Source organism: Mustela lutreola, chromosome 1 (genome assembly GCF_030435805.1).
Source record: "Mustela lutreola isolate mMusLut2 chromosome 1, mMusLut2.pri, whole genome shotgun sequence".
NCBI lineage: Eukaryota > Metazoa > Chordata > Mammalia > Carnivora > Mustelidae > Mustela > Mustela lutreola.
In genome coordinates this window covers 286,985,056-287,008,449 of record NC_081290.1, presented here as the reverse complement: position 1 = coordinate 287,008,449, position 23,394 = coordinate 286,985,056, and the positions used below count along the sequence as shown (strand labels likewise).

Sequence of the window (23,394 nt, the reverse complement as noted above, 5' to 3'; positions counted from 1 at the left end):
TGGGGCTCCAGGTTCCAGAGGTCCAAGAGGGAGCCTCAGTGAGCTGTGTGGGCTACGGTGAAGGCGAGACCCACAGACGGGCTCGCAGCTCCGAGGACACCCGAATCCCTGCACCTGAACGGAAGCAAACCGACAGCCATCACGAGGGCCGGCTTCCAGGCACAGGCCACGAGGATCAAGGAGGCTAACCAAGCACCACCAGACCACTGACCGTGAGCGGCCCGAGCCGTGGTCAAGGGCGCGCAGCCCGGCTGACAGGCCGCAGAAGCGAGTTAGAGCCCAGCCGCAGAAGGAGTCCTGCCCCAGACCAGAGTGCGGACAGCTTCCGGAAGGAAGCAGCTTTCCAAGATTGTGGGGTGTGCACAGCACAGCAGAGGGAGGAGGGCAGGAGAGAAAGGAGAAGGGGTAGCAGCTGTGGGGGGCAGGGGAGGAGTGGCATTTCGGTGGCCCTGAGCACTGGTGAGGCCAGGACAGCTCCAGGAGCCATGAGGAGGAAGGTGGGCTGGGGACAGAATGACCCAGACGTGTGGGTGTCTCTGACCAACTCCCTAAAGGACCAAGGCTTACCAGCGTCCCCAGCACCCACGCGGAGCAGGAAATGCCCTCGGCAGGCCTGCCCAGACCACAGGGCAGGACAGAGGGAAGGAGCGGGTCTTCACACGGGAGACGCAGGCGTGAGTCTGTGTGTGTCGTGGGCAAGGGGACCTCCCTGAGGCCCCTCTGCCTGAACCCTGGGCTCGTGGCTCAGTGGCAGGTGACCTGGGGCAGGGTCCTGGCCAGGCACAGGCGTCTTCCAGACAGTGAGAGGTTCATGCTTTGCAGGCCCCAGACTCTCTGGCACATTCTCCTGCCCCTCCTTTTCACAGCCTCTTAAAAATGTGAACAGCCTGCATGCACCGAGAGCAGCAGGCAGGGTTTGACCCCAGGGCCACAAGGTGCTAACCCAGGACACAGCTCCGGAGTCAGGACACAGCTCCGGAGTCAGGAGCCTTGTGAGCAGCTACCCGCAGATGTCGGAGTCTCACCCGTGTGTGCTCTGGGTGGCTGGGCTGGCCCTGGTGGCTGCCTGCCAGGCCCCCAGGTACCCCCCCCCTACATACCCACTCCCTGGTCTGGGGCTCTGAAAATGTTGGGGTTCTGGGGAAGTTTTCCAGGGGGCTAGCTCCTCTGGGAAGTCCCCATTACGAGTAGCTGTCCCACCCAATGGGAATGACTTGACGCCCAGAGATCCCGTCTGCTCCAACACTCACGTGCTGACCTCACAGCTCAAGGCGGGGGCAAGGCCCCAGGGGCCTGGGTCTTTGCGATGGTATGCACTTTGTGGGGCATCACGAGGCCACCAAAAAGGTTGAGGAGGCTAGGAGGCCTCAGACTGTGGCCTTGCTAGCCTTGGGGGAGCAAGGAGAGTGCTGTGCCTAACCAGGTTCAAAACAGGCTATTCCCACCAGGCGCCCCTCACACTGGCTTCGTGCTAACATGGCCACAATCTTCCTGGAAGGGTGGCTGGGGTGGGCCCCACTGAAGACACTTGCTCTGCACGTCTCAGGCAGCCTCCAGATAAAACTGGGCGTCAGGGCAATTCTGGAATGTTTTCAAATCTGAAGCTTACAAGTTTAACCAAAACAGTCAAAAATTTTTTAGTTTATAGTTTTCTTAAGCTTTTAATTTGTAAAAATCACTTGTAACTAATGCTTTACTTTCTTTTTCACAAAGAAATGAGCATGTGGTACTCTTGGGAAATCGGGTCTTGCCCAAGCAGCAAGGGCTCGGCCTCCGGAGCCGGCCCCCCAAGCAGCCCCTGAGCCGGCCCCCCGAGCAACCCCTGAGCCGCCCCCAGAGCCAGCCCCCCAAGCCCGCCAGCGTGGCCCGCCTGGCTACATGGCCTACCTGGCTGCACCCACTGCCTCCAGCCCTGGGCCGTAGGGCTTACACCCCAGCAACTGCATCTTGCTACAAAGCAGCCTTGCCTCCGAGCTCTTAACAAGATTCCTGACACTGGTTTAGTTCACACGGTCAAGAGTAAGTCCCATCGGCACGAATCCAGGCGGCTCCAGTGAAGATGTGACTTTCAGGGAGTGTAGGGGCCCCAGGGACTGCGGCTGCGTCCAGTCTGTGTGCGCCTCCCTGGGGTGACGGTGTGTGTGCATGAGGCAGACCGACGCGTGCGTGCCCCACGCCGGGGCGCTGTGCACCTGCTTGCATGGTCAAGGCCGGAGCAGGGAAACGGCTGCGCACGTGTGCAGGGCACCTTGCCAGAGGCAGGCCTGGTTGTTTCAGGGGCTCCCCACTGACTGCTGTTCCCACCACCATTTCCATCGCAGATAAACCCGAGGAGATAGTCCCGGCCTCCAAGCCATCCCGCGCTGCTGATAACGTGGCCATGGAGTCCAGGGTGGCCACCATCAAGCAGCGGCCCACCAGCCGGTGCTTCCCGTCCGTCTCAGACATGAACGTGAGTGGCCATGCCCCGGGGGATGGCGCTCATGCGCTCTGGGCTGTGTGGACAGGGCGCTCCTCGGTGTCTCCCGGACTCGGCCACCTGTACTCGGCCTCCGTGCCTCGTGGCAGGTCCGAGTGTCCCAGTCACAGCCCCTTAGTGCCTTCTCAGAACCCAACTCACAGTGAGTCACTCGCTTTCCCCTAGTCTCGTCTTAGACCGTCACCCGCAAACACCACTCACCGGATAGGACAGCCTTGCACGGCGCACACTCAAACAGCAGCAACTGCTAGTGAGGACAGCGGACATGCTCACCCCGGCACCCCCATCATCTCCAGAACCCCACGGGGGCACTCCCAGGAGTTCCAGGCGACCTCCCCATGCAGGACGAGCCGTCCCGCAGGACGCGCCCCATCCTTGCTGCCGACCTTGTTTGCAGCCTCGGCTGTGTCTCAAGTGCCACCCCCTCCCCCTCCCCCGGCCCCAATGCTCTCCAGCCTGGTCTTGGGCTCCAGAAAGCCAGGCAGATGCCCCCGGGGGGGGGGGGGGGGGCGCGGTGGGTAGGAAGACCTTCTGGGGCCCTGAGCACAAGATTTGCAAGAGCCCACAGCCATTACCCCCAGGCTCAGAGTCGCCTTCCGATGCCGTGGGCTGGAGGCAGCCCTGTACAGACGGGTAAAGGGCAGGTGGGCTGGGAGCTGCTCAGGCACCTGCTCCCAAGTGAAGGAGGTAAGCCCTAGCTGCCTGCTGCGCCGGCCCAGCTGCTGCAGCCTCTGTGCCCGGGCAGCCCAGCAGCTAGCTCAGTCACACCAGCCCCTGGCCGCCCCTCCCGTGCTGTGGAGAAAGACCGAGCTCCTGCGCTGGCCGCCACTGTGTGCATTCTGCTCTACGCAGCATCAGCCCGGGCCCCTTCTCTCGGGCTGGTTGGCCAGACCACGGCTCCACGGAGCACGCTGGCACTTAGAGAGCAGGAGCCGATGGGCGGTGTTCAGGGAGAGTCTCTCCGGGGTCCCTGAAGCTGGTGCATCTCATCAGCCTCCGCTGGACGCAGCCTGCTGCTGGGAGCGGCACACGAAGCCAGACGACAGCTGCCCACTGCCCGGGGCTGCTATGACACCCTCTGGGCCCGGCTGCCATGGGCGGAGCTGGGAGGGGCCCCCCTCACTCTGGGTTCTCTGGTTTGCAGTCCGTGTACGAACGACAGGGGATTGCTGTAATGACGCCCACGGTTCCCGGGAGCCCGAAAGGCCCGTTTCTGGGCCTCCCCCGAGGTACGATGCGAAGGCAGAAATCAATAGGTAAGAAGCGCAGCCTACACTCACAGAGGTTCCCCTTGGCTCTCAGAGAAGCCCTGGGAGCCCCCAGGGCAGAGCCGACCCCCAGGCCACCCCCAGGGCCACTCACCAGGGCCCTCCGAACGCCCCAGCAGACTGGAACCCTTCTACCTGCTGGAACAAAGTCCAGCCTTGCAAATGCACGATCTGTGCTAACACCAGCAGGGTGAAGGGGCCCATGTCAGGAGGGAGGCAGGGGGCAGACTGGGGTGGTCTGGGAAGCCCCCTCCCTCATCCCACCGGGGTCAGCGGCAGGCGGAGGGGCCCTGCTCAGTGCAATCCTCACGTTCCCTGCGTTGTCTGGAACGAAACCGCCACGTTTCTCGGGGCGAGCTCGATGGAACACTTCCGGGGGTGGGGGGGCCGGGTTCTAGAACTTGGATAAACCAGTGTACCTGTGTCATAGAAAGCCACCTACCTCCTTGTTAATGTCCCAGTGACACCTACTGATGCTTCCAGGCCAGGTGACTGTGACCCTGCCAGGCAGCCCCTTTGTGAGACAGTCCAGCACTGTCTTTACCATGTAAATTCTCAAAGGAGCTGCTACTGCTGGACACCAGTGGACGTGGCCATCCCAGGCCAGCCCTTGGGGACGCCATGGGGTGGTTTCTGGGAGTACCCCTGAGCTGTTGTTTGGGGCCCTGGCTCCTTTGTCCCCAGGGTGCGGTGGCTCACAGGCAGTGATCCAGTAGTGACCGTGGTGGCATCTGGCTCCTAAAACTCACCCTCCCAGGTGCACAGGGCCACCGCCGAGTAGCACAGATGCCGTGTTATGTCCCTGGCTCTGTACCTGGTTAATAACAATTGATTTCCTCCTGTCAGACAGCAGAATCTTTCTATCAGGTCAGTGAACCTTACAGTTTGGAATCTGTGATCTGAATGCAACCCCTACACTTACTCTATAAGGCGTATTCTTAAATTATTACTCCTTGGGAACACCACTGTCAGGCAACCCATGTGTAGCAAATGGTCAAGAAGGCCTTTTAGCGATCCGTCTGTCCGATGCCAAAACACCCTCCCACAGGAGTACGTTAAATTGGGAATACCCTTATCGAATGGAAAAGTTCATTGGAATAAATTATTGTAGTTTGTCCTAGAAGATTTTTTTTTATGTGAAGTAATTCATTCTGTTACCTCTTTGAGCACCTGCATGCCGCCAGCGTGAGACCCAAGTCCCTCCCATCTGTGTGTGTGTGTGTCCCTTCCCGTCTCCGCGAGTGCGTTCTGTTGATGTTTCACTGTCTCAGACCGTGGGAGAGAGTCTGTAAGCCCTGCCCAGTTGACCCGCACAGAGAAGCCAGACCCAATGAGGCCAGATGCCCGCCGGCACCACAGCAGGCCCCCCGGCACACTCGTACCCAACAGGTGCTGCTCCACTACGTCAGGTCCTGGGGGCACCCTGACTTGCTGCCACGTCTGCCGAATGCTGACCCGGGTTAGCGGTGACGGTGGAAAGTTCCTGGCCCCTCAGCCCAGCACAGAGGGTCTTAGGATGACCCAGAGGGGCTCCTGAGGCCAGTGGCCCAGGGTTTGCTCCAGAAGCGGCTCCTGGCTGGGGCTGGGGTCTTGAGTTAGAGAGGACTCCGGACCCCCTCCCCTCACAGGTGTGTCAAAGAGCCAGAAAGGCCTTCTCTGCCTCACAGCTGTCCTCCTAAGGGACCCCCAATGCCCTCAAGGCCCCAGGTGACAAGCGGGCTCCTGTCACTTGGTCAGGGCCAGTTTTGGGGCCCCTCAGCAGCAGCACCATCCACGTCACACGGGCCTGGCCAAGCCCAATGGGACAGATGCTTCCCGCCCCAGCCCAGCCCCTGCGTGTTCACGTGCACCCACGTGCTGGCACGCGGCTTGTGGCCCTGGGTACCTGCCCCGCCGCGCGCATCCCTCCCCGCGGCTGCTCTGGGCGCCGCACACAGAACACCTCAACAGCACGCACTCAACGCCTCCCAGCACCTTTCTCTTGTTTTCTTTTCTTTCCCGGTTTCCTGTCTTTTCCTTGGGGGGCTCGGCTGGGCCACGTAAGCGCTTGACGTGTGGCTTGTGCTGTGCTCCGTGAACACGTGTGCACCGTGGTTCGTTGTGGTGTGCAGACGTATGCGTAGCACAAACCTAGGAGCTTGGTGGGGAGCCCGGCCATGGCTGCAAACTGAGCCTGCCTTCTCCCTGCAGGAATAACGGAGGAAGAGCGGCAGTTTCTGGCCCCTCCGATGCTGAAGTTCACCAGAAGCCTGTCCATGCCAGACACCTCCGAGGACATCCCGCCCCCACCGCAGTCTGTGCCCCCATCCCCCCCACCCCCATCCCCCACCACCTACAACTGCCCCAAGTCCCCAACCCCAAGAGTCTACGGGACCATCAAGCCAGCATTCAATCAGAACCCCGCTGCCAAGGTGTCCCCCGCGGCTCGCTCGGACACAGTGGCCACGGTGATGAGGGACAAGGGGCTGTACTACCGGCGGGAGCTGGACCGCTACTCCTTGGACTCCGACGACCTCTACAGCCGCAGCGCCGCCGCCCAGGCCAACTTCCGCGCCAAGAGAGGCCAGATGCCAGAAAACCCGTACTCGGAGGTGGGAAGGATCGCGAGCAAAGCCGTGTACGTCCCCGCCAAGCCCGCTCGGCGGAAGGGCATGCTGGTGAAGCAGTCCAATGTGGAGGACAGCCCCGAGAAGACGTGCTCCATCCCCATCCCGACCATCATCGTGAAGGAGCCGTCCACCAGCAGCAGCGGGAAGAGCAGCCAGGGCAGCAGCACGGAGATCGACCCACAGGCGCCCGAGCCGCCGGGCCAGCTGCGGCCTGACGACAGCCTGACCGTCAGCAGCCCCTTCGCTGCCGCCATCGCCGGGGCCGTCCGCGACCGGGAGAAGCGGCTGGAAGCCAGGAGGAACTCCCCGGCCTTCCTGTCCACAGACCTGGGGGACGAAGACGTTGGGCTGGGGCCGCCCGCTGCCCGGGCTCACCCCTCCGACTTCCCCGAAGAGGTCGGCTTCAGCGAGGAGGATGGCGCCGAGCCGCTGTCGTTGCCCACGCCGGTGGCACTGCCCAGGGAGCCCGAGAACCACTTTGTGGGTGGTGGTGAGGCTGCAGCTCAGGGGGAGGCCGGCAGGCCGCTGAATTCCACATCCAAAGCCAAGGGTCCCGAGGGCAGCCCCGCAGTGCCCCCCAAGAGCAGCAGTGCAGCCAGCCCCGAGAATTACGTCCACCCGCTCACGGGCCGGCTGCTGGACCCCAGCTCCCCGCTGGCCCTGGCGCTGTCTGCAAGGGACCGAGCCATGAAGGAGTCTCAACAGGGTCCCAAGGGGGAGGCCCCCAAGGCCGACCTCCACAAACCTCTCTACATCGATACCAAAATGCGGCCCAGCGTGGAAGCAGGCTTCCCTCCGGTCACCAGGCAGAACACACGGGGACCCCTGAGGCGGCAGGAGACCGAGAGCAAGTTCGAGGCGGAGCTGGGCAAGGACCACAAGGGCGAGGACAAGAAGCTCGCGCTCGTCAACATCGTGGACACGTCCCAGCAGAGGTCGGCCGGCCTGCTGATGGTCCACACTGTGGACGCAGCCGCCACCGACCACCTGCTGCGGGAACAGGACGAGAAAGCCGACGTGGAGGCCACGCCAGACCACTCGCTGCCCGAGGGGCCAGAAGGCGCTCCCGAAACCGAAGGTGCTTTACAGATCTCCGCCAGCCCCGAGCCCGCCGCCGCCGTGCCTGGCAGGACCATTGTGGCCGCGGGCTCTGTGGAAGAGGCGGTGATTTTGCCATTCCGCATCCCTCCTCCCCCTCTGGCATCCGTGGATCTGGACGAGGATTTCATTTTTACAGAGCCATTGCCTCCCCCCCTGGAATTCGCAAATAGTTTTGATATCCCCGATGACCGCATCGCTTCTGTCCCTGCTCTCACGGACCTGGTCAAGCAGAAGAAACAGGACGCCTCCCCGTCCCCTTCGTTGAACCCCAGCCAACCAGCCAACTGTGCAGACAGTAAGAAGCCGGCTGGCCTTTCCAACTGCCTGCCCGCCTCCTTCCTGCCGCCCCCCGAGAACTTTGACGTGGTCACGGACTCTGGGATCGAGGAGGTGGACAGCCGGAGCAGCAGCGACCACCATCTCGAGACAACCAGCACCATCTCCACGGTGTCCAGCATGTCCACCCTGTCCTCCGAAGGCGGGGAGAACGTGGACACCTGCACAGTCTATGCAGACGGGCAAGCATTTACGGTGGACAAGCCTCCAGTACCTCCGAAGCCAAAAGTGAAGCCCATAATTCCCAAAAGCAATGCACTTTATCAGGACGCGCTAGTAGAGGAGGACGTGGATAGCTTCGGCATCCCTCCCCCGGCACCCCCGCCGCCGCCGGGCAGCGCCCAGCCTGGGGCCACAAAGGTCACGCCACCAAGGACCTCCAAGTTGTGGGGGGACGTGTCCGAGGTCAGAAGCCCGATTCGCTCAGGCCCAAAGGCAAACGTGATCAGTGAACTGAACTCAATCCTGCAGCAAATGAACCGAGAGAAATCGGCAAAGCCGGGGGAAGGACTGGATTCGCCCACAGGAACCAAGCCTGCCAGCCTTGCTCCAAGGTAAGTCCCACAACTGGCTTAGACGCAGACTGCCCCGTGCCGGCTTTCCTGTCTCGTCCAGTCAGGGCCGACCAGGAAAGGCCCTCGGGGAGCAGCCAGAGTGGACGTGAAGCAGGGAATCCATCAGGCCTTGTGCTGGCCGCACCTGTTACGCACCGTCCACCCCACCCGCCCGGAGTCCAGCACGGCAGAGCACACACCTCGGCCATCCCGGCAGGACGCGGCACTCCCCGAGTCAAGACCTGTATTAAAATGCAGCCACACAGGGCCAGTCCCACCACGGCTCCCCAAGAGGAGCTCTGGTCCCTGTGGTTCCACGTCCTCCAGAGCTTTGCCAGGACCCTCTGCGAGGTCATTCCGGAGCCTCGCAGACGCTCGAACCGAGCTCCGCCAGCTGGCGGCAGGGAACAGCCTTGCCAAAGGAGAGCGCGTGGGGCGGCGGCCTGCGCGTGTGGTTACGTGTGCGTGGATCCTTCTCGCTTCCTCCCATCAGACGGGTTGGAGAGCTGGGGAAGGTGCCAGGTGGTGGCTTCACAAGTGGGCTCAGAGGAGAATGCCCCCCCCACCCCCACCAGCCCTGCCCTCAAGCCGGCATCACGGAAGAGGGCGTCCCCGTCTCCCCAGGGCGACCATTCATGGTTCACGCAGCGTTCAAGGTGCTGCTACCACAGGTGGGGGTTGGGGGGTGAGGGGTCACGTCTAAACGGAGCCAGAAGGCTCTGAGGAGGCAGGCCGTGCCCTACGGCAGGCCCCTCGCGCTCTGCCTAGAGCTCGGGGGTGATTCTCACCAGAGCCGTTCGCTCACCCAGAGCCTCCCTGTGCTGGGCTTTCCTCCCGGGACGCGCTCCGTGCCCTGCCCCGCGCCTCCCTGCCCCGCGCCTCTGTCCGCTCCAGGTCTCGTTGCTGTGACCACCGAGTCTCTCTTCATGCTCCCGCCGGACAGGCATTTGCCTCAAATGTCTCACCCCATTAACCAGCGGCACCCCCTGTGGTTGCGCTGAGAGCCATAGTTCTCCTTCAGCGTGGGTGTAAATAAATGACTCAAATGGCTCACGTTACGCTTGGAGAAATACCGATGGGCCAGTCTTGGTAGAGAGAAGCAGGGCAACACTCCGTCTTTTAATGGACACTCTACCACGAACTGTGACGCCGAGTAACCCCGCCGGCGGAAGAGGCAGTCCGCAGAAAGTCCCCGTTTCTGGCAGACATCTGCACACACGTACCTACAAATACCACATGCTTGGAAGTTTGAAAGGAAAGTCTTAGAACTGGCCAGTGTTGCCCTTTCCCTGTGCGTGAGAATACAGTGCTTTGCTGCTACATCACGTGAGGCACAAGAATGAGCTCTCTTTAGTGCTTCCCATTCTTCCAGAACGCTGGCCCGCGAGTGCAGGGGAGCGGGTACTGACTGTACCCATTCTCCAGAAGTGGGAAGTGGGGCGCAGGGCAGCCGGGCCCCACGCACGGTGGGAGACCGAGCCAGGTCTCAGGCTGAGGGCTTGGCCTGGCGCTTCCCCTCGTGGCCAGTGTCTGAGCTCGGAAGAGTCTGAGGGGGTGACCCAAGGGCTGCTCAGGGCCTAAGCCCCCCTGCCCCGAGCTCTCCCACCCCGATCCAGGGGCTTCTGGATTTCTCGCCACCTCCACTCCCTTCCCAACCGTGTGAGCCCCCAGGGGCAGGAGACAGAGCCGGTGTCAAGCCGCACGTGTCCCGAGGGCTTCCCCACCTGCGTTTCCCTCAGCGGGAGGGGCCTCAGAGCACCCGTCACCTGGCAGAATCCTGTTGGATTTCTCGAGAACAGCTGCAGGACCACCTCCAAGCGATGCTCTGATGCCAAGCACAGCTACTTCCGGTCTGCTCTGTTATTTATAACCCAGTTCCCTTACGAGGAGAACATCAGCCGACATCTATCCAAGCCTCCCCAAACGCTGGGCGTCGCGCAGCACGGGCACTGCTGATGCAGGGCCTGCCGTGATCTCCCAGGGACACAAGCAGACTGAAGGTCAGAGAAGCAGAGCGCGTGGTGGGGGCCACCCACCTGAAGGCAGAGACCCAACCTCCACCCAGGGAGCATCTCAGGGTTCCACTCGTGAGCTGTTGTGGGAGCCAGGGATCAGCCTGGAAGGAAGGGGTGGCTGCCCGAGCTGTCTGCAGGGCTGAGATCCACAAGCGCAGGCCACCTGAGCCCACCTGCTTGCCAGAGCCCTTCTCTTTGGTGACCTGGTGGCTGACGGCAGGCCAGGCAGTCGCGAGGCAGCCCCTGGCATTGCTGAGCACCAGGGCCGGCATCTTATTCTCGGCTCTCAGCCAAGGGTGGCACTGAGCTGGCCTGGGCATCTGATGGCCTTGAACCCCAAGGACAAAGAGGAAGGTCATCGCCTTCAAGGCACTACACGGGGCCTTCCACCAGCTACTGTGGCTTAACTATTGCACAGCCTCACTGGGCAAAGCCCTAAGCAGCCGTGAGGTGTGGCTGTGAAGCTGCTGACAAGAGTGAGGTGGGTGACAACTGCTGGGCCGGGGGCAAGCCTTGGTTGACAGACCTGGGTGTTTGCCCATTTGGAAGCCACCTGCCAAGGTGGCTCACCGCTACTTGTGGTCACATCTAGGACCTCAGGCTGGGAGTAGCCCCGGCGGCGAGGGCGCGGACCAACACACGGGGCGGCCTCCTGAGAAGCAGGTTCTCCAGGGAGAGTGAGAAGCGAGCACGCGCACAAACCTTCTCCCCACAGGAACTGTTCTGCTCGCCCGAGAGCTCGAGTTTTGGGGCTCACCGCTTCGGGGTTACCAGCCCCCTTGGCTGCCTCTAGCTACTGAGGCAAGACGCTTCACTTCTCGGTAGAACCCAGGGTGGGACAGGACCCTTGCCCACCTGAGGGAGTGAGGCTCGACCTGAGCCACACAGCTCCTCCCCAGGACCAGAGAGGACACGGGATCTGGAGACGCCCTGCCTACAGCTGGGCTGGCGAGAGTGTGATCGAGAAGTCTTCTGAGCACCAAGGCTGGAGACCCCTCCTCGGCCCCTTGGAGATGCCCCACTGAGCGGGGAGCGCCCTGGCAGCTCTGGGGAAAGCAGTCCTTCCGCTGCCCAGCCCAATCTTTCCAGGAAGTGACCTTGTCTTGGAAGAGAAGCAAAGACAGCAGTGGTTTGAGGGCGTCTGCGAGCCCCAGCCCTTCCCGGGAAGCTCTGAGTCAGGAGGGTGGCCGGCCACGCTCCCCTTGGAACAGGCGCCGGCGAACATGCTACCCACAACCGCGAGGATGTCCTTCCCACACGCACTTTCTCCTCTTCAAAGCCCTTTGGCGATCTGCGTCCCCTGAGGATTTCGTGGTGATGGTGGAGGGCTCTGCATCAGCGGCTTCCTTCCCCCTTCTGGAGCACTTGGTGTTATGCCTGAAGTCATGGGGCCCAGTGCAGCCCCGCCCAGGTCCGCGGGAGCTGGGGGGCGGGGGGCAGAGCTGGGAAGCCGTTCCTGACACTCCGTTCCTGAGCCTGGAAGCCTGGCCCAGCCCAGGGCCTCCTGAATCCCCGGCCAGGAGTCCCCAAGTGCTGTTTTGTAAGGACCCAGGGCCAGCCCTGAGGGTGGAGAGTAGCGGGAGGGACACACTCCCACAGAGGCCTGGGCCCTCGGAAGCTGGGCAGCGGACACGAAGTTGGCAGTGCCTCTCCCACGCCAGGGGCCGTGCTGAGCCTCGGGGCTCGTCCTTGCTCCGGAAGACATTCTAGGCCTCTCCTCCATGGGCAGCTGCACTCTCAAGGGGGAAGACGGACAGGAAGTAAGAAACAGGAGAAATCCAAGCACATCAGTGCGACGAAGGAACGGGGCTGATTCCCAAGTCCAAGTGAACATGGGCAGGAAGAAGGTGACAGTCTGTCCTTAAGAAAGTGACCTTGATCAAGTAAATAAATAAAATCTTTAAAAAAAAAAAAAAAGAAAGAAAAGAAAGTGACCTTGGAATGACTGGAAATACAGAAAGAAGCCAGGTGTGTGGACAGCCAGGAGTGGGGCATCCCAGGCACAGGGACAGGGGCACAAAGCCTGGAGGCCAGAAGGTGCTTGCCCTGCCAAGGGAGGCCTGGCAGGTCTCGGAGGCAGGAGAGCAGGATTGTGTGCATCCCGCGAGAAGGTGGCCGCCCCAGGCTTGTGTGACCTGACCGTGTCACAGTTACCGGCAGCCACTCAGCACAGCAGCTCTCAGGGTGGCACAGGGGCCCTTCGCCGGCTGGGCGGGGTCCGTGGGCAAGGCTGGGGGGCCTGCGCTCCGTAGACCAAGGGGCAGATTCAAAGGCCACGGGTCTCGGGAACCCGAACGGCAACTCCCTCTGCCTGACGTCCGCATCTTGACTGGCAGCCCAGACAACCCAGACGTCGTTTCCAGAGCAAGACAGATGCGCTGCTCTGCGTCCAGCGCTTCCGTGGCCACACAGAGTCAGTCTTGTTTTCATCCTGTGTGTGCCGGGGGGAGAGAGCAGTGGACGTAAGCTAGTGGGGCACCCCCTTCAGCTTCTCTCCAGAGGGTACAGGATCTGCCAGATCCCAAAGCCCCTCCGGCTCTTCCCGGCCTGGCCTCCACCTCCTGGGCGCCCAGATGGGCTCGGGGGAGGAAAGCCATCCTCGGCCTCACAGAGCCAGACCCTGCATCCGCCCTCGCCTGGCTGGTGCCTCCAGCGCCTCCCCAGCTCTGCAGAATTAGCATGAGAGCCTCTTGGCTTTAAAATCAATCAATTTGGGTTGTTAAAAAATTATCTCCGCCCAGCTGGTCCCAAAGCACGGACTTCAAAGCTAACTCAGTAATAGAAGCTGCGGAAGCACATTCCCTTAACCTCAACACCGTCACGGGGTTTTTACCATTTCACGGCCCCCAACCGATACGGGAACGTCTGTGAACGGAAGTGTAGATAATTGGGCGAGTGCTATGCACAGGACATCGTGAAATGGGCTCTCGGTGTGTTGCCTTGTAGACAGTGCTGGAGGAGGGTCATTCCAGTCCAGCCACAGCCTTTCCCAGTGCTCGCCCCGTGGCCAATCGCAAGTGTGGCTCTTAGGTTCTCACTTCCCTGTCTGGATTTTAAGATTGATCAGCGGGAGCATGTCAGGGTGCAGCTCCCTGAAAACAGTGTGCCTTCCTGACCGGCTTGGATGTGGACGTTCTGACAGGAGGACCCGGGCTCCTGATGGACCCAAGACAGCCACCACACTCCCAGTCCCTTAAGGTGCCAATTGGGCCACAAGCTAAACAGTCCCCACCCCCCACTAAGGCAACACTGACGCCGCACACATCTGTGGGCCGAGGCCCCCGGCGGTGCTCAGGGCCCGTGGCAGCCGTGAGGACTGGGCAGCAGACACCGACACCGCCCAGGCGAGGATCCAGGGAGACACACTGGTGGCAGTGCTCAGGCCTCAGGCCGGCGTGGGAATGGCTCGGTTGCCCTCCGACCTCCCCTGTCCAGGGCCACTTCATAGGAGCACTTGAGCAGTAAGGACCATGTCCACACAAGAAACCCCTGGTAACTAAACCACAGAAGTGGGACTGGGCATGCTGGGGCAGTCTCGTGCCAGACGTGTTCAGAGCTGCTGCCCAGCGCGGGAGCAGAACAACAGACACATCCAGCCGGCGTCACCCAGCAGCCGCTGGCCCGCATTCAGGGGCCGTCCGAGAGCCAGAGGGGATCTGTAAACACACTGAAAAAGCCACTGGAATCTGCCTGCCCCCACCCCAGTTAACTGCTTCTGGCTAATGAAATAACGAGCGTCTCTGAGAGTCAGTCAGCTCAATTCTTGCTTGAATTGTGTTTCCATATGGATTAGACTGAAAAGGCAGCACAGCGAGTGCTGATCCAAGACCGCGTGTGTGCGCGTGCGTGTGTCTGTGTCTAAATCAGGGCGACAGATTCCTGCACGTTCCGCCCGGGGACCCAGTGGCTGCTTAGCAACGTCCCGATCTCTGGAGCCAGGAGGACCCGGTGAATAATGCCAGTGTGAGGAACCCAGGAAAGCGAGCTGCCGAGGAGGAGGGCAGCTGGGCCAGCCCACGAGGGCCTTTGCTCCGCTTCTTAGGCTCTCTGGTGGTCCTTTTCCGTGGCGACTTCCCAGCAGCCCCAAGGGCGTGGCCAGATCCGGGGTGTCCCCTCCCCACCCTGCCCCATGATTAGCTGCCAGGCGTCCAGGTACAGACCTGAAGCAGAGCACAGGGACCTGCGGGGCCCCTTCCCCCACCAGGAACGCGGACTTAGACTTGCCAGGCCGCAGAAGACAAAGGGCGACTCGGGAGCCCTCAGCAAGGTCTCAGCGACGAGCGTGTCCTCTGAGGTCTGGGGTCCTCACGCTCGCGCCAGGCTCTCCCTGGGTAATTTTCTTCTTTACGCTCACATTATCCCAAGCCAGGGAAGGCGGGGTCGGGAATTTCCCATTCTAAACATGAGCGGGACGCCCGTATTCATCTTCCGGTCTGGCCAGCGAGGCGGACTGCCCTGTGCCTGCATCCTCGGCCACAAAGGGACCAGCCTCGTAGGTTCTCAGCTGATGTCTGTAGCCCCGCTTTCATTTCATCCATCGAAAAAAGCTTCTTTTTAAATTTTAATTAATTTTCCAGTGTTGTCTCAAGCCATTCCATTCTGTTATTTTCATGTGCTCTCGTGATGGGCGTTCACAGAAGAGGGTCATGCTGAACAGAAGTAAGTGCCACTCGCAAAAACGCCTTGATCTCTGGTGTGTGCTGCTGTCCCCCTCTGCTGCCCACCAGTGTGTTTGGAGAGCCTTCTCTTTTTTCCAACAACAAACACAGCTACCTGCAAGACTTTCCTTTCTAAATAAATAAACAAACCATCCCAGCTACCTGGGGATGGTTGGGGTGTTTCCAGAGGGAGGACGGTGCTGACAGCCGTGCTCTGACTCAAAGGTGCCCACTGTTCAGTATGGCCCGGGCTTGGGGGGCCCCTCCCCAACTGTGCTGCCCCAGGGGGTCCACCCAGAGTCAAGGGCACGGGCACTGGCACCATGCAGTATCACCTCCGGAAAAAGCACACAAGGACTCTTACAATAAAGCAAGACCTGAGCAAAGGTGCTCTTGTAATTTACGCGCTTTACAAAACACTCGTCTCTTCCCCAGAGCTTCTAGGCCCTAATTAACAGCTCAGATGCCTCCAGATGGAGTGGCTTTGTGCCTACTCATGGTTTCATTTCAGCCATCTTAACTTAATTGTTCTATCAAAGCAGAACCAATCAGTCTTCCCGAAACAGAGGTGCCTGAGTGCTGTGGCGTGGACAGAGAGGGCGCAGGCCACCACGCTGGGCGTCCCACAGCACTCCCTGCCAGCCTGCGCCTCGGCCCAAGCTGGAAGTGGATGGGGCTTCCCACCCGGCTTGAGCAGCAAAACACGCAGGTTTCTCCTTAAACCTTTGCTGCGCCCACCCCTCTCTCTCAAGAACCTGACCGAGATCCCAGAGGTGCTGGCTCCCCGCCCCTGCAGCTGGCACCACCAGGGCTCCTACTTCTAGATTCCGAGTAACCGACCCTGGCAGTGGTCGAGGGGCTGCCTTTAGCGGCCAGCATCACCCGTCCACCAGAAACCAGCACCCACAGCCCGGAGGTTCCTGACGGAAGTCTCCTGCTCGTACCGGATCCCACAAGAGACATGCGGCCCTCCGGGAAGCTGCATGAGGACACTCGGGGGTGGCCGTCCCTGGCCCAGTCGCATCCACCTGCCCCTGGAAGTGCTTGTGTCAGGACCGAAGCGCGAGTCTGCCCAAGTCCCTCGATCCACACTCGCGTATCCCATCCTTGAAGCGGCCAGGCCTGCCATCGGGTGCAGAAGTGTCACAAGCTTGGGGACAGCCAGGTAGCCGGCTGGGGCTTGTACCCACTTGCCTGTCAGTGGCAGAGGAAACAAAGAGTGCCAAAGAAAAGCTAGGGCAGAGGAAGGGCCAACCGGGCCTGGTGCCCAGCTTGGCCCTCCGTGTACAGAGACACCCCCCCACCACAGCCCCTGTCGCGCCCACCACGGCAGCACCCGTGTGGCTCTTCGCGTGCTCCCGAGCACAGCCTGCCCCCACCCTCCTCCCCTGGGAGGGAGAGGAGCCGTACCACGTGTGAAGACCAGGAGACCCACAGGCTAGAACGTGCCTTCGCTGGTACTGCCCAGAGCCAGGCCTGACGCTCCTCAAGTCCAGGTATCGGGGAGGAACCACGGTAGGAGAGATCCTTCTGGAAGGGGATAGGTGGTCTGTCCACATTCACATGAATGAGCCCAACAGGAAAACACAACGCCGACTCCTGCCACCCCCTCTCCCCGACTGGCTGGGGCTGCTTGGGCTGTGGTGCGGACGTGCTTTCAGTGCGCAGACAGCAGAGAAGAGCGCAAACCAGAGCCCAGAGGTGTGGCTGTTCCATTTCGGTTGGAAAGCCTGCCGTGGGCCCTGGCCAGAACTAGGGAGGGAGCAGAGACCAGAGACGTCCCTGGCACCAAGACTCCGTCTCCTCCCTTCAGCCTTCTCCTGGGGGCCAGTCAAGGCCAAACCTCAGAGGCACAAGTGTACCCCCACTCTGACTGCTTGGGCTTCACCTGCCCTGCCGGAGCAGGAAGGACACGGGGGGCTCCAAGATCTCCCCTGGCCGCCTGGGAGAACGGCGGTCCTTTCAGATTCCTGCCTTCCGGTGAGGATCGCACACACTCACAGCTCCCACACTGCCTTCGTGCGGGGAGAGGAAACACGTTAGCGCGCCCGCTCCATTCCGCGACCCACGGCCCCGCCGACACCGGACAAATTCACCGCAGGGCCGGGTTAGCCCTTTGGGTCAGTAGAGACTGCGCTTTGGCCAATTACTGCTCGTTCGCAGGGTCCGTGGATGGAAAGCTTCATCAAACCCCGAGTGCCCCCAAGTGGGTGTGGGCCTCCCCACTCACGGCAACTGGGCCAGCTGCAAGGGGCCCTTCCCTGTGCTTGGCCTTTCAAGCTGAAAAGCCCAAGGCCTGACAGGCGGTTAAGAGGGAGGGTCTCTCCCCAAGGCTGCTCTGCCTTCTCCACCCCGAAACGGAGACCAAAGTAGTTCTTTCCTCTTACGGGTGATGTACTGGTGACGTCACCAGCCACAGCTCACCCAGGGAACAGAACCTCATGCAGGCCCCGTCCTCATGTCTTCGAGTGAGCCCTCAGCAGTGCCTCCCCGCCCGTGCCGGTCTGGCGCACCCTGCTCGCACGGCGCAGGCCCAGGCCCCCCCAACCCCGCCACCAACCCGGCCAGGTGGCGGCCCTTGCGTGGGGCCAGGTGAGTAGGTGGCCTTGGTGTGCTGTGGTGTCTTCTCCGAACTCTGGCTCCTGCTCCCCTCCTCACTGCCCTGGTCCTGGCATGGCAAGTCATCTGCTCACTGCCAGCGCGGCCGCCTTTAGAGTGTCCCCCTGCCCCCGCCCGCCCCGGCGCCCTTGGCGGTTGGCATCCCGCTGACCCGGACCGTGACCCGGCTTGTGACTGTTGTCTCTGTTGTTGCTGTTTCAGAAGTCCAGAGGTCATGAGCACCGTCTCAGGGATGCGGAGCACGACGGTGACCTTCACGGTTCGCCCGGGGACCTCGCAGCCCATCACTCTGCAGAGCCGGCCTACGGACTTTGAGAGCAGGACCTCAGGAACAAGACGTGCCCCAAGCCCTGTGGTGTCGCCAACAGAGCTGAGCAAAGAGATCCTGCCCGCCCCCCTCTCTGCTGCTGCTGCCACTCCTTCTCCCACTCTCTCAGAGGTCTTCAGCCTTCCAAGCCAGCCCCCATCTGGGGACCTGTTTGGCTTGAACCCGGCGGGCCGCAGCAGGTCGCCATCCCCCTCAATACTGCAACAGCCAATCTCAAATAAGCCTTTTACGACTAAGCCTGTGCACCTGTGGACTAAACCAGACGTGGCGGATTGGCTGGAAAGTCTAAACTTGGGTGAGCATAAAGAGACCTTCATGGACAATGAGATTGATGGCAGTCACCTACCAAACCTTCAGAAGGAAGACCTAATAGATCTCGGGGTGACTCGGGTCGGGCACAGGATGAACATAGAAAGGGCTTTGAAACAGCTGCTGGACAGATAAGGGTGGCTGCTCTGTACCTTCACAGACTCCTTGTTATAAGTAGAGATGGGCTTCTACTGAAATATTTGGGCAGCCAAGCATGGTCTGCGAGCACCAACCCCACTCCACGGGTGTGTCTCCTGGTACCCAAAGAAATGCCGAGTGTGTCCAGGTGTGGCTGAGCGAAGGCCTTGAAACGCCCCCAATCTCCATGTGGGCTTCCCGGGCTGTTTCTGTGCAGCAGGGGACACGGGGAGGGAGTTCTGCACCACAAGGGAGAGGCCCAGCTTGCCTCCCAGCATGCAGGTGACCTCACGATGCCACGCCCCGGGGACGCCCCCGTCGACTTAGCACGGGACCCTCGCTCTTGCAGACACCAGTGTCCTCTAGATGCCTCCTGAGACCTCCCTCTGCTTTCCGGGCAGCTGTCACCACCCCAGGCCCGCCGCAGTCTGTGGCCTCCGGGAGGGTTCTCAATGCTCACTTGCTCCTTTCTTTCCTCTACTTCGCTTGCGGTAAAACACCCCAGAGTAATCTGTCCGGTGCCCCTTCTTGGGCCCGAAAGGTAGAGAATCTTTTTTTCCTCTGGATTCATTACCCCATCTCCTCCTGCGAGGTGCGTCCGTGGTTCTTCGGCCATGAAGCTCTTGGCAGTGGTGGGGAGTCTAAATGGGATCGTGCCCAGCTTTGCATAGCTTGCTTGCTTGCTTTCTGCAAATCTATTAGCATAATTCCAAAGTGGCCAAACAGATGTCACATGGAGTTAGTCAAAGCACAAAGTCACGATTCCAAGGAGGAGGGGAGACCGGGCCACGGGAAGCAGCCAGTGTGCAGCGGCCTGGGTCCCGAGTCTCCTCGAGGGGAAGAGCCGTGAGTCATCTGCCAAGAGTGTCTCCAGGACGGTGAGAAAGGGATTCTCTGCCTTTCACGACATTTTTTTTAAACTGCAAGTGTGCTGCATTCTGCAAAGATCAGAGCAGGTGAGCGTCCACCTTACACACGAGGGCGGGACACGAGGTGAACGGGGGGCTCGTGCCGCGGCAAAGGAGCCCGCATCTTCCCCGGGAGCTGGTGAGGCGCCACGATGTCAGTTCCCAGCCCGGCCCCGGGTGAGCATCTCTGCCGAGACAGCCCCTCTGCTCTCTGAGGCCAGGGAACATGGTACTTGGGGCTCCCCCTTTGTCTCCAACTGTCCGCACAGCCCACCAGTTTGTCCTACAACAGGCTTCTTGAGCACACGGAGGGTATGGCGTCTAGACCGGACTCAGGGTTTAGAACACACGGGGGGCTGCAGGGCGAGGGGGCAGGCAGACAAATGAACAAAGGCCAGCCAGGAAGGCTTCCCCGGGCTGCACCAGGCCCCTCCCACGAGGCTTTTCTGGGCTGTGCCTGTTCTCCTCCCTGGAGTCCCCTCACCAGTAACATTACCTCCAGCTTCCAAGGGAGGTTGCCGCCTGCCCAGGGGCCACCAGACATCCAGCCAGGCTTCTAGCACATTCTCCCACACTTGGAAGGAACTCGAACCGCAGGTTTTGGCTTTTATTATGATTTCAGAACTAGTCTAGCCCATCTCTAATTATAAAAACATGATTTTTTTTTCCTTTCTTTTCTTTATGCTCACAATCAAGTGTCTGATTAGGTCTGGAACAGCTCTAGAATGAACACATAAAATTTAGCAATTTAAAATCTCTTTCTTTACTGCAAGTTTAAATAGTTGTACAGATAGTTTATAAGCACAATATTTTAAGAAAAAAAAAAAGTGGCTGGTCTACTCGGCAGCCTTTGTGCCACTTCAGTGCTAGAAAGTTAAAGAAAAAAAAAAACTTTTGTGATTTAATAATACTATTTCTGTGGGATTATAAAAGTATGACCTTTTTAAATCAACCTTATTTGGATGCATCTGAACCAGCAGAGCTGTGTTATATTTTCTATCTTTGCTAGAACTTCGTCATCGAAGGACAGTTACTTCTTCAAAAGTGGTTACGATTCACAACGCAGCAGTTTCTCCAAAAACAAACATGCATCACCCACACACACAACACACACACGCGCGCAAACTTTTTCCAGCCAAATGCCCCTGAATCGGAAACTGAGTTTTGGACCTTCCTCTGTTCCACACCCTTCTGCAGGGCAATCTGTATCTGAGAATGCCCCAATCCAACGTGAAATCAATTGAATATGAAGGCGCTTCTGTCCCACGCACCTGCGATCCCACGGTCGTGGGGTGCACCCAGGACGAACAGGTGGCCTGCTGAGGCCACCTGCGAGTGTTCAGAAAACGAAAAGGTGGTGGCTAGGCCATTATTTGTCTTCCATTTGGTGATAGAGCAAAATCCAGTCAGTGCACCGCTCACCCTGGCTTTTCCCTCCTCTGCCTACTGCCCGGCATTACCTCCGCGCTCCATGCCGGGCGACACCCAGCATGAGAGCAAGCGCAGGACGGGAAGGCGCTGCTAGGATGCCACCTGGTGGCTTCAGGTTCACTGGACTCTGGCTGCCACGCCCTTTCTTAGAGAGCTGTCCAGCCACGGGCAACTTATCTGAAGCAAGCAGACTGCACGACAAAAAAGAAAAAAAAAAAAAAAAAAAAAAAAAGCCAGGCAGTCACTTATTTTTGCCTTGTCTTATTCTAGAAAAGTCACAGGACCCCGCAGAACCTGCACTGACCAACAGAGTAACACATGTTGCCAAGATGAACCCATCTCTAGCCCTATTCGATGGTGTTGCTACAGAAAGCAATACTTCCTCCGGGACCGCCACCCGCTGCTCTCCCCCGCCCCCCCGACAGGTTAGGACCAGGCCCTATCCCATGACCCCCTCAATGGTGGGACACGAGTCAAACTGCTCATATAAAGATCATGTTAATACTATTCTGGGTTTTAAGATCAACTTTTGTTATCTACTGTAATTTAAATAAATTGCATTTCCATGCCTAGTGTCTGTAACATTGTGTATGCGAAACCAAACTCTCCAGCTGTAAGCCCTGAACCCCCCGCGGAGACGCCCGCTCCAGGGGCTCCGCCACATTCTAGGTCAGCTCATGTACTACAGACTGACGCAGTGTGACTGTTGACCTGCTGAACTCTACATATCACAAAGTGGGTTATTTGTGGTACTTCAGTTAGTAAAATGGGGATTTTTTTTTTTTTTCTGAGTTAACTGAACAAGCAAGCATTACCAGGTGATCCGGCAATGACTTTGTGTGTGTGGGCCACAAATACGGATTTTTTTTTTTCCCATTAACAAATTTTTTTTTGTTTTTTTGGAAACTAATATGTTTCACACTATGGTTTGTGTAACTTGTGTTCGCATTATCTGTGTTGCTGTTACTTTTGTGCTTTTATTCCTTTTAAACTTTATTTTAAAAAACAAAACAAAACAAAACAAAAACCAAGCTCCTGTAACGTGCACTTCCTCCTGATCCTTCAATCTCTTGTACGGCAACCAAAATTACTGTAAGAAAAATAAACATGCGATTGCACTAAGGGTGTGGCTCTGATTGCACACAGTGAAAAACGTCTGCGTGAGCCCGGAGTTGCCGACTTGCAATCTGACGCAGGCTCTTTGAACGTCATCACCTCTGTACCTCCGTGAGGCTGACGAGGTACCTCCCTTCTTCAAAGAGTAAGAGCCCTCCCTTCATGGAGCTCGTCCGCCTGGGCTCCCTCCCCTCACGGCACGGACGGAAGCACGCACAATTTCAGAGCCGTGTGCGTGTCAGTGCGCACGTCTGCGCGCTCTCCTGGAAGAGCCCAGCTGAGGCCTGGCCTTCCTTTGGTTTGGGATGGAAGTGAGGGTGGCGCCGAGGGGGTCCCCTGCGCCCCCACCTGCTTGTCATCTTCCCGCCAGGCTGTGGGGTTGCAGAGCCGGGCGGCCTCTCTGGTTAACGTGCAGCCAGCCACATTTTGGTCAGCAAGTAGGCACTGAGGCTTGGGGCAAGAGAATTTGCGTCTTTTGGCTGAGAACTGGTAGCCAGAAAGACATGGGCTATCCCTTTGTCTGTAGAGAAGTATGTTTTAAACACTGAACCTCATCTCTGGTCTCATCGATGAATACCTGATGTCCTTAGTCCCCGGCCAGTGGCCGCTATGTGGGCACGCGCTCCACTCAAACAGCAGCTGCTGTGTTTCTGTGTCCATGAAAAGTCTGAATCCTCCTATCCGGCCTCGTTCACCCCCCTTAGGCCCCCCGCCTCACTGTCCGGTGGTCTCTCCCAGACTTAGCCACCTCCATCACCTCCAATGGTTTCTTCTAGACCGCTTCTGGGAAAATGTACCAGTTTGTCCTAAGGAAAAAGATGGAAGACTTTTTTTTGACTTGTACTTTCTTTGAGGCGTGTTACCAGCCAGGGCACTGGAGCGTCTGTCTGTGCTTGTAGCTGTCCGTGTACCCAGGGAATAGGTGGAAATCCCACGGCACCTGGGGGAGCACAGCGCGACTGTGCTGGGGGCAGCCGCGCTCCGTGGGGACCCGGGTCATTCCCAAATCTGGCCCTCTGACGCCAGCAGGCCCGACCGCTTCAGTTTCCAGTCCACACTGTATCCATGATTTTCTTTCTTTACTGTTCTTGTAACATGTGTCTGCATCTCAGTCTTTATTGTTCTGTGTTCAAAATGACAACAATCACTGTCCATTGCTTCTACTCTGGAACTCTGTTTATAGCAATTCTGAAACTTTAATATGAGCCTTCAAATAAATACAGAAATGAAAAAAAGGAAAAAAAAATAAAGTGTGTGCCTTGGGTGTTTTGAACCTGATCTGCATAAAACCATATTGTATTCAAATGCTGTATATTTAATGAAAGGATAAATATACCTTCACTGTATTAATGTAGCTGATAAAATAGTTCTAGTGCCTTGTTTTCTGAACTGAGAAGCCCATATCAATGCACAACGTAAAGTAAAAACCGATTCAAGAACTGAAATGTTGAGAAGACGTACACGTGATTCTGAGGCCTCCATCCTAAGACTGTGGAACGCACACAGTCGCTTAAACAATAAAGAG

The 23,394-nt window shown here is 58.9% G+C and overlaps 1 protein-coding gene across 12 annotated transcripts in view; it reads left to right on the top strand.

Moving 5' to 3' along the window:
- SHANK2 (SH3 and multiple ankyrin repeat domains 2) overlaps positions 1–21,876 on the top strand; it is a 453,117-nt gene extending 431,241 nt beyond the window's left edge. For 9 of the 12 annotated variants that reach the window (XM_059150585.1, XM_059150583.1, XM_059150584.1 and 6 more), the window contains 5 exons: positions 2,322–2,452; positions 3,624–3,735; positions 4,594–4,614; positions 5,938–8,347; positions 17,841–21,876. In XM_059150585.1, the coding sequence (XP_059006568.1) occupies positions 2,322–2,452; positions 3,624–3,735; positions 4,594–4,614; positions 5,938–8,347; positions 17,841–18,411 (3,245 nt within the window). In that variant the 3' untranslated portion in view covers positions 18,412–21,876. The remainder of the gene's footprint in view (positions 1–2,321; positions 2,453–3,623; positions 3,736–4,593; positions 4,615–5,937; positions 8,348–17,840) is intronic. The other 3 variants (XM_059150587.1, XM_059150589.1, XM_059150582.1) reach the window with 3 other exon arrangements.
- The last annotated feature ends 1,518 nt before the right edge of the window (positions 21,877–23,394 follow it).